The 10,534-nt window shown below is 42.2% G+C and overlaps 1 protein-coding gene across 1 annotated transcript; it reads right to left on the bottom strand.

The window, feature by feature from the left end:
• Positions 1-1,708: 1,708 nt before the first annotated feature.
• On the bottom strand, positions 1,709-10,267 carry LOC106593524 (uncharacterized). Its single transcript, XM_045698584.2, has 3 exons — positions 10,113-10,267; positions 7,943-8,181; positions 1,709-7,108 (listed from the first exon to the last, which is right to left on the bottom strand). The coding sequence occupies exons 1-3, from the start codon at positions 10,178-10,180 to the stop codon at positions 6,216-6,218; spliced, it is 1,200 nt and encodes a 399-aa protein (XP_045554540.2). The 5' UTR covers positions 10,181-10,267; the 3' UTR covers positions 1,709-6,215.
• Between the last annotated feature and the right edge of the window lie 267 nt (positions 10,268-10,534).

Raw genomic sequence — 10,534 nt, 5'->3', positions numbered from 1 at the left:
CCGGAACTTCCTGTTTCCCGACTATATATACACAGTTGAAGTCGGAAGTTTACATACACCTTAGCCAAATACATTTGAACTCAGTTTTTCACAATTCCTGACATTTAATCCTGGTAAAAAATTCCCTGTCTTAGGTCAGTTAGGATCACCACTTTATTTTAAGAATGTGAAATGTCAGAATAATAGCAGAGATAATGATTTATTTCAGCTTTTATTTCTTTCATCACATTCCCAGTGGGTCAGAAGTTTACATACACTCAATTAGTATTTGGTAGCATTGCCTTTAAATTGTTTAATTTGGGTCAAACGTTTTGGGTAGCCTTCCACAAGCTTGCCACAATACGTTTTGTGGGAAGCTTTTGGCCCATTCCTCCTGACAGAGCTGGTGTAACTGAGTCAGGTTTGTAGGCCTCCTTGCTCGCACACGCTTTTTCAGTTCTGCCCACAAATGTTCCATAGGATAGAGGTCAGGGCTTTGTGATGGCCACTCCAATACCTTACCTTTGTTGTACTTAAGCCATTTTGCCACAACTTTGGAAGTATGCTTGGGGTCATTGTCCATTTGGAAGACCCATTTGCGACCAAGCTTTAACTTCCTGACTGATTTCTTGAGATGTTGCTTAAATATATCCACATAATTTTCCTTCCTCATGATGCCATCTATTTTGTGAAGTGCACCAGTCCCTCCTGCAGCAAAGCACCCCCACATCATGATGCTGCCACCCCCGTGCTTCACGTTTGGGATGGTGTTTTTCGGCTTGCAACCACCCCCCATTTTTCCTCCAAACATAACGACGGTAATTATGGCAAACAGTTCTATTTTTGTTTCATCAGACCAGAGGACATTTCTCCAAAAAGTACAATCTTTGTCCCCATTTGCAGTTGCAAATCGTAGTCTGGCTTTTATATGGTGGTTTTGGAGCAGTGGCTTCTTCCTTGCTGAGCGGCCTTTCAGGTTATGTTGATATAGGTCTCGTTTTACTGTGGAAATACTTTTGTACCTGTTTCCTCCAGGATCTTCACAAGGTCCTTTGCTGTTGTTCTGGGATTGATTTGCACTTTTCGCACCAAAGTACGTTTATCTCTAGGAAACAGAACGCATCTCCTTCCTGAGCGGTATGACAGCTGCGTAGTCCCATGGTGTTTAAACTTGCATACTATTGTTTGTACACATGAACGTGGTACATTCAGGCGTTTGGAAATTGCTCCCAAGGATGAACCAGACTTGTGGAGATCTACAATTTTTTTATGAAGTCCTGGCTGATTTCTTTTGATTTTCCTGTAATGTTAAGCAAAGAGGCACTGAGTTTGAAGGTAGGCCTTGAAATACATCCACAGGTACACCTCCAATTGACTCAAATGATGTCAAACCAGCCTATCAGAAGCTTCTAAAGCCATGACATAATTTTCTGGAATTTTCCAAGCTGTTTAAAGGCACAGTCAACTTAGGGTATGTAAACTTCTGACCCACTGGAATTATGAGACAGTGAATTTTAAGTGAAATAATCTGTCTGTAAACAATTGTTGGAAAAATGACTTGTGTCATGCACAAAGTAGATGTCCTAACCGACTTGCCAAAACTATAGATTGTTAACAAGACATTTGTAGATAGGTTGAAAAACGAGTTTTATTGACTCCAACCAAAGTGTATGTAAACTTCCAACTGTATATATATATATACATGAACTCTGCAAAAAAAGAAACGTCCTCACTGTCAACTGTGTTTATTTTCAGCAAAATTAACATGTGTAAATATTTGTATGAACATAAGTTTCAACTGAGACATAAACTGAACAAGTTCCACAGACATGTGACTAACATGAATGGAATAATGTGTCCCTGAACAAAGGGGGGTGTCAAAATCAAAAGTAAGTCAGTATCTGGTGTGGCCACCAGCTGCATTAAGTACTGCAGTGCATCTCCTCCTCATGGACTGCACCAGATTTGCCAGTTCTTGCTGTGAGATGTTACCTCACTCTTCCACCAAGGCACCTGCAAGTTCCCAGACATTTCTGGGGGAATGGCCCTAGCCCTCACCCTCCAATCCAACAGGTCCCAGACGTGCTCAATGGGATTGAGATCCGGGCTCTTCGCTGGCCATGGCAGAACACTGACATTCCTGTACTTGCAGGAAATCACAAACAGAACAAGCAGTATGGCTGGTGGCATTGTCATGCTGGAGGGTCATGTCAGGGTGAGCCTGCAGGAAGGATACCACATGAGGGAGAAGGATGTCTTCCCTGTAACGCACAGCATTGAGACTGCCTGCAATGACAACAAGCTCAGTCCGATGATGCTGTGACACAGCGCCCCAGACCATGACGGACCTTCCACCTCCAAATGGATCCCGCTCCAGAGTACAGGCCTCAGTGTAACGCTAATTCCTTTGACGATAAACGCGAATCCGACCATCACCCCTGGTGAGACAAAACTGCGACTTGTCAGTGAAGAGCACTTTTTGCCAGTCCTGTCTGGTCCAGCAACGGTGGGTTTGTGCACATAGGCAACGTTGTTGCCAGTGATGTCTGGTGAGGACCTGCCTTACAACAGGCCTACAAGCCCTCAGTCCAGCCTCTCTCAGCATTTTGCGGACAGTCTGAGCACTGATGGAGGGATTTTGCGTTCCTGGTGTAACTCGGGCAGTTGTTGTTGCCATCCTGTACCTGTCCCGTAGGTGTGATGTTCGGATGTACCGATCCTGTACAGGTGTTGTTACACGTGGTCTGCCACTGCGAGGACGATCAGCTGCCCGTCCTGTCTCCCTGTAGCGCTGTCTTAGGCGTCTCACAGTACGGACATTGCGATTTATTGCCGTGGCCACATCTGTAGTCCTCATGCCTCCTTTCACCATGCCTAAGGCACGTTCATGCAGATGAGCAGGGACCCTGGGCATCTTTCTTTTGGTGTTTTTCAGAGTCAGTAGAAAGGCCTCAGTGTACTAAGCTTTCATAAATGTGACCTTAATTGCCTACCGTCTGTAAGCTGTTAGTGTCTTAACGACCGTTCCACAGGTGCATGTTCATTAATTGTTTATGGTTCATTGAACAAGCATTGGAAACAGTGTTTAAACCCTTTACAATGAAGATCTGTGATGTTATTTGGATTTGTACAAATTACCTTTGAAAGACAGGGTCCTGAAAAAGGAACGTTTCTTTTTTTCCCGAGTTAATATATATGGAAATCAGTCCATTTAAATGTAATTAATTAGGCCCTAATCTATCGATTTCACATGATTGGGCAGGGATGCAGCCATGGGAGCCTTGGAGGGCAAAGGCCCACCCACTTGGGAGCCAGGCCCAGTCAATCAGAATAAGATTTTCCCCACAAAATTGCTTTATTACAGACAGAAATACTCCTCAGCAACCCCCTCAAACAATCCCGTAGGTGAAGAAGCCGGATGTGGAGGTTGTGGGCTGGCATGGTTACATGTGGTCTGCGCTTGTGAGGCCGGTTGGACAAACTGCCAAATCCTCTGAAAATGACGTTGGAGGCAGCTTATGGTAGAGAAATTAACATTAAAATATCTGGAAATAGCTCTGGTGGACATTCTTGCAGTCAGCAAGCCAACCACAAACCTTGAGACATCTGTGGCATTGTGACAAAACTTCACATTTTAATAAAGTGGCCTTTTATTGTCCAAAGCACAAGGTGCACCAGTGTAATGATCATGCTGTTTAATCAGCTTCTTGATATGCCACACCTGTGGATGGATTATCATGGCAAAGACGTAAACAAATTTGTGCACAACATTTGAGAGAAATAAGTTTTTTTTTTTTTCAGCTCATGAAACATGGGACCAACACTTTACATGTTGCATTTTATATTTTTGTTCAGTGTAGTGAGACAACCTGAACCTGTCAGTCGATAATGGGTTGCTAAAAATCAACATTCACTACAACAGTTTAAACTATTCAACAACTTACGTGCAAATGGGACATCCTGTACATTAGTCCTCCCTCTGTATCATGTGAAAGAAAACTCCTATTTCCAGGTCTGAATACATTGTATTATCCTTTTCTCCTGATTCACTACCTTTTTTAACAGCTGGTTCAAGGTTTGGTAGTGGTGGTGGATGGATGAGGCGCTTTCCTGGTGACTGGCCAGTTTTTTCCCCCTCATCAATCAACACACAATGCCCCATAATGACAAAGCAAAAACAGGTTTTTAGATATATTTTTGTTTAAAAACTCTAATATTACATTTACATAAGTATTCAGACCCTTAGTACTTTGTTGAAGCACGTTTGGCAGTGATTACAGTCTTCTTGGGTATGATGCTACAAGCTTGGCAAACCTGTATTTGAGGAGTTTCTCCCATTCTTCTCTGCAGATCCTCTCAAACTCTGTCAGGTTGGATGGGGAGCGTCACTACACAGCTATTTTCAGGTCTCTCCAGAGATGTTCAATCGGGTTCAAGTCCAGGCTCTGGCTGGGCCACACAAGGACATTCAGAGACTTGTCCTGAAGTCACTCCTGCATTGTCTTGGCTGTGTGCTTAGGGTCGTTGTGGTCCTCAGTGCTCTGGAGCAGGTTTTCATCAAGGATCTCTCTGCAATTTGCTCCGTTCACCTTTCCCTCAATCTTGACTAGTCTCCCAGTCCCTGCCGCTGAAAAACATCCCCACAGCATGATACGATCACCACCATGCTTCACCATAGGGGTGGTGACAGGTTTCCTCCAGACGTGACACTTGGCATTCAGGCCAAAGAGTACAATCTTGGTTTCATCAGACCAGAGAATCTTGTTTCTCATGGTCTGAGAGTCCTTTAGGTGCCTTTTGGCAAACTCCAAGCAGGCTGTCATGTGCCTTTTACTGAAGAGTGGCTTCCGTCTGGCCACTCTACCATAAAGGCCTGAATGGTGGAGTGCTGCAGAGATGGTTGTCCTTCTGGAAGATTCTCCCATCTCCACAGAGGAACTCTGGAGCTCTGTCAGAGTACCCACCGGTTCTTGCTCACCTTCCTGACCAAGGCCCTTCTCCCCGATTGTTCAATTTGGACGGGTGGCCAACTCTAGGAAGAGTCTTGGTGGTTCCAAACTTCTTCCATTGAAGAATGATGAAGGCCACTGTGTTCTTGGTTACCTTCTAACCTGCAGAGAGGTTTTGGTACCCTTCCCCAGATCTATGCCTCAACGCAATCCTGTTTCAGGATCTACTGACAATTCATTTGACCTCATGGCTTGATTTTTGCTCTGACATGCACTGTCAACTGTGGGACCAATATAGACAGGTGTGTGCATTTCCAAATCATGTCTGATCAATTGATTTTACCACAGGTGGCCTCCAATCATCTCAAAGATGACCAACGGAAAAGGGATGCACCTGAGCTCAATTTCAAGTCTCATAGAAAAGGGTCTGAATACTTATGTAAATAAGGTTTCTGTTTTGTATTTTTAATAAATTTGCAAAAATGTCACTATACATTTTTGAATAAGGATGTTAAAAAAAAATTGAAAAAGGGAAGGGGTCTGAATACTTTACGGATGCACCTTTTTTACCATCCAAAGTTTGGGACTGGACCTAAAACATCCGGGGCTGAAGCCCCGAAAGCCCAGGACTAGTAACGCCACTGGATGCAATTATCCAAACCCATTGATGATGAATAACTTCAATATCTAATCTAGTTTTGAAAGACAACTTAATAAACACATGTAGTTGTTTCAGAGACTGTGTATCATTAAACAAATAACTATGTAGTAAAAACCAATCCCCCCCCAAACTAATAGTGAAAACTGATCATCACACCATCTCTATCTGATGCATGTTGTGTCTACTAACTCATTCCCACAGAGAACTGATCATCACATCATCTCTATCTGATACATGTTGTGTCTACTAACTCATTCCCACAGAAAACTGATCATCACACCATCTCTATCTGATGCATGTTGTGTCTACTAACTCATTCCCACAGAGAACTGATCATCACACCATCTCTATCTGATACATGTTGTGAGTACCGGCGCTTGACTTGGGCAGGAACTTACCGGAGCGGAGTACCAGGACCTCAAGTGTTCTACTGCTTGAGCTCCTGTTCCTGTTATAGATTAGCTCAAAAATATGGTGGAGGTCCTGAAGCTAAATATAAACAGTACCGGCACCCAAAATAAGTACCGGCACATATTTCAGTTCAAGTCAAGCAATGAGATTAAAATCACTCCATCACTTAATTTTAATCTCAGCTGGTCTGAGAGAACTGACGAGGCTTCTCTCCTTTATGTATACCTTGGTGTGTTTTTAATCGGTTCTGTAGAGAAATTCTTCCCACCGACAGAGCAGTAGTAAGGCTTCTCTCCTTTATGTTTACGTTGGTGTGTTTTTAAGTTGCTCTCTTGAGAGAAACTCTTCCCACAGTCAGAGCAGTAGTAAGGCTTCTCTCCTGTGTGTATACGTCGGTGTGTTTTTAAGTTGCTCTGTTGAGAGAAACTCTTCCCACAGTCAGAGCAAGAGTATGGCTTCTCTCCTGTGTGTATACGTTGGTGTGCTTTAAAGCTACCCTGGTGAGAAAAACTCTTCCTACAGTCAGAACAGGAGTAAGGCTTCTTTCCTGTATGGGTACGTTCATGTGATTTTAAGGTATACAATCGGGAGAAATTCTTCCCACAGTCAGAGCAGGAGTATGGCTTCTCTCCTGAATGTATACGGTGGTGTGCTTTAAAGTTACACAGGTGGGAGAAACTCTTCCCACAGTCAGAGCAGATGTAAGGCTTTTCTCCAGTGTGTGTTCTCTGATGAACTGTTAGCTCAGATGATGTTGTAAAGCATTTTCCACAGTCACAGCAGGAGTAAGGCTTCTCTCCTGTGTGTAGACGTTGGTGTTTTTTGAAGTTGCTCTGTTGAGAGTAACTCTCCCCACAGTACGAGCAGTAGTAAGGTTTCTCTCCAGTGTGCACTCTCTGATGAAGTTTCAGAGCCCTTGATGTTGTGAATCTCTTCCCACAGTCAGTACAGGAATACAGATTCTCTCCTGTGTGTATTTTTAGGTGTAATTTTAGCTTTGATATAATTGGGAAAATCGCCTCACAATGTGGGCAGTGGTGAGACCTCTTAGCTCTGTGATCTTCCTGCTGTTGCTCTCTGGATGTAGAGAATGTCTCAACATGGTGTCCTGTGTGAACATCAGAAGAACCAGACAGTCGATGTGATATTCATGTCAAATGTATTTTATGAAGCTACATCTGCATTGCTTGCTCTTTGGGGATTTTAGGCTGGGTTTCTGTTAAAGCACTTTGTGACAACTGCTGATGCAAAAAGGGTTTCATAAAATAAATGTATAAGTGCTTTACAGAAACCCAGCCTAAAACCCCAAACAGCAAGCAATGCAGATGTAGAAGCACAGTGGCTAGAAAAAAACTCCCTAGAAGGCAGAAACCTAGAAAGGAACCAGGCTCTGAGCCGTGGCCAGTCATCTTCTGGGTGTACTGGGTGACATATATACTCATATCAGTAGGCTGTAAAATACAGGGGAATAAAACTATTCCAAAAGTGGGTAACAGCCAGGGTTGGGGTAAATTCCATTTAAACAAAAGTCAATTCAGAAAGTAAACCAAATTCCAATTCCACATTTTCCTAAATGAAAAGCATTGAAGAGAATTGGAATTTCTGTGTATTTCCCAAAATATCTGGAATTGCCCCGAACCCTGGTAACAGTTGAAGGCAAAAGGGTCCAAAAGGATTAAAATAATTATCCATAATCATCGTCCACTCACTATCACAAGGGTTAGTAACTACACAGACTCATTTCATAGAACTTTAAAACACTGGCAGTTTGTCTACTCACTCCACTTCTTTAGTCTACTCTCTGATCACTCCAGATAACCCAGTTGTTCAGGGATGTGTGATGTCAGAATTACAGAATTCAACCTAGCAATAGACTGGGTCATAACTTACAGACGTTTTAACTTACGAAGATAACTTACAGATAGATAGAACCAGCTCTTACCATGATTAACAGTTGTCCTAATCTTCTCCTCCTCTTCTTCATCTTTAATGTTGACATTCAGCTCCAGTGTTTGACTGCAGTCTTCCAGCTTCACTGATGCCATCTCTGGATCCTGCAGTGCAAACCTGGCTCCACTGTCACAATCAGGACCCAGTAACTGTAGGTTTGGACTCAGTGTGGAAGGAGAGAGGCAGGCTGGGTTTGTCCTCACTGTTGATGTTACCGGCCTCAGACTTAATCTGAGTCGGCCAGTCGTAATAAAGAGACACGGACACAAAAAATTATTCTCTTGACAGTTCTGGCACTTTCTTTATTCTCTAAAAATAGATGTTTTTCTTGTTCAATTATCTCATTTCAACAGATCAGGTAGCTAAACATTGACAACAAAATATTAATTCACATTAGACAAAGTTCACACTTTAAATGACCCAACGTAAGAGATGGATCTAAATGTACAGAATGGTTACCTGGAGAAAAATGAGGGTTATGCTTTTTCAATTTCAGTCAAGGGGAGGGTTTAGTATTGTTTTAATCTAGTCCAGAAGAGGGTCATGTCATTTATAATTGATGAAATGTCAATATTTCTCAGTGTTTTAGAATTAGTTGCTTATTAGGCTTTATAAACTGGGTGGATCGAACCCTGAACGCTGATTGGCTGACAGCCGTGGTATATCACACCATATACCACGGGTATGACAAAACATTACTTTTTACTGTTCTAATTACATTGGTAACCAGTTTATAATAGCAATAAGGCACCTCAAGGGTTTGTGGTGTATGTCCAATATATCAGGGATAAGGGCTGTATCCAGGCACTCCACAACAGCCCTTAGCCATGGTATATTGGACATATAACAAACCCCCTCTGGCCTTAACGCTTAAATATATCAATGTGTGGCCGATACCGCCCCTCATCTCTGATTCTCTGCTGGGCTCACAATATCAGGTGTGACTATAGGCTATTTAGTGTGATGTCAATCAAGTGATCCGTAGCCTATAGGATACGAAGTGCATGCTGGGAGAAGCACAGAGCAAAGTTATACTGTATTTCTTAGATAGTTGCTGGGATGGTGTAAATACAACTAGGCTGCATTACACACAGCAAAGGTTATTCCAACCCTGAGCCCCGGCCTGCTCTGTGTGTGTTAATCCCAAACGTGTTTAATGCTGCATAACCAATGGCTGTGCTGTGATTTTGTTGTTGATTAGGCCTAGTCCAAAAAAAATACTATTCCTCCACCCACCAGGCCTCTTTTACTGAAGAAAATGTCCAAAAGCAAGCATTCAGGGAGGGTTTAGGTCAAATATATTTTGTTGATGGGACGGCCATCCATTTTCCTTTCAGAGGTCCTTAATTGTAAATAGTGTTCACCCCCTAAGTGCACTCAATATAAAGTAGACTACCTAAATTTACGTAAATGCATAAATTACTAAATAAACAATTAATACAAGTTTGCAGTTTGTTTGAAGCAGAACTATGTACTATTTTCTACTTATTTCACTCACAAAAACCGATTGTATTTCTCATTCACACCATAGTAACAATTATAGATAAATATAGAAACTGAACGTGTCTGAATATTGTTACAGTGACATGTAGAAATCAGATGAACATGACATTCTGCTTCTAAACAGTAGAACAACCCTGAAATTGTCTCTCTGGTGCATCCGCACTGCCTGCAAGTCTATTGACTCAGACCGAGAGGCTCCGCCATTTTACCAGCTCGTGAACATATGGAAATAATAATGTAATGAAACAGCAGGGAGCAGGTCTCGAACCCTCGACCTTCTAGCCCGAAGTCCCGCGCGCTATCGACTGTTCCGCAAAAGCACGCTCGTACTGGAGAGTCGATTTCCGCGCTAATAAACCCAGGGTCGTTACAATAATAATAAACATGTCAAACGAACTCATAAATCTCAAATCAATTGATTCTTTATAAAATTACATTGACGAAATAATGTAAATTAATTCACTCTGGAAAACCCCCAAAGTCTAACGTCAGCTAGCTAACTATATGACTAACAATATTTTTTTACACGTTCTTCACTCGGTTTAACACAGAAATAACACGTCATAAAACCTTTATTAACAAACGCGATAATACCTTGACGGATTTGTGACCCGACATGTTCTATCGATATTATAAAGTTTAAACGTGCAATGACATACCTTTTAGTAATATATTTGAAACGGATATTAAAGCTATCGTCTTCAGAGAACAGTTCTGGCGCTTTCATTACGGCTTACGCCTGCCCGGAACTTCCTGTTCAGCGACGACCACAGCGCAACAGGACTTGTCCTTGTTCTTGTTCGGTGGGGTTTAATGGCGGTTGGTCGATATGCTGCAATACCACCCCCAACTGGACTTTAGTATAAACCAGGTTCCCCCCGAGCGGCACACGGGTGGTTTTATTTGGCCCCCCAAGTTTTAATGAGAAAAACAAATAAACATAATAGACTGTAAAAACACCAGGAAATCAGCTCCAAGTGATTTTAAATAGCAGTATAATAATTTGTATTTATTTACTTTTATTTAACCTTTATTTCACTAGGCAAGTCAGTTAAGAACGAATTCTTATTTACAATGAAGG

This window comes from Salmo salar, chromosome 17 (genome assembly GCF_965601325.2).
Source record: "Salmo salar chromosome 17, fSalSal1, whole genome shotgun sequence".
Classification (NCBI taxonomy): domain Eukaryota; kingdom Metazoa; phylum Chordata; class Actinopteri; order Salmoniformes; family Salmonidae; genus Salmo; species Salmo salar.
This window is presented reverse-complemented; position numbering and strand designations above follow the sequence as displayed.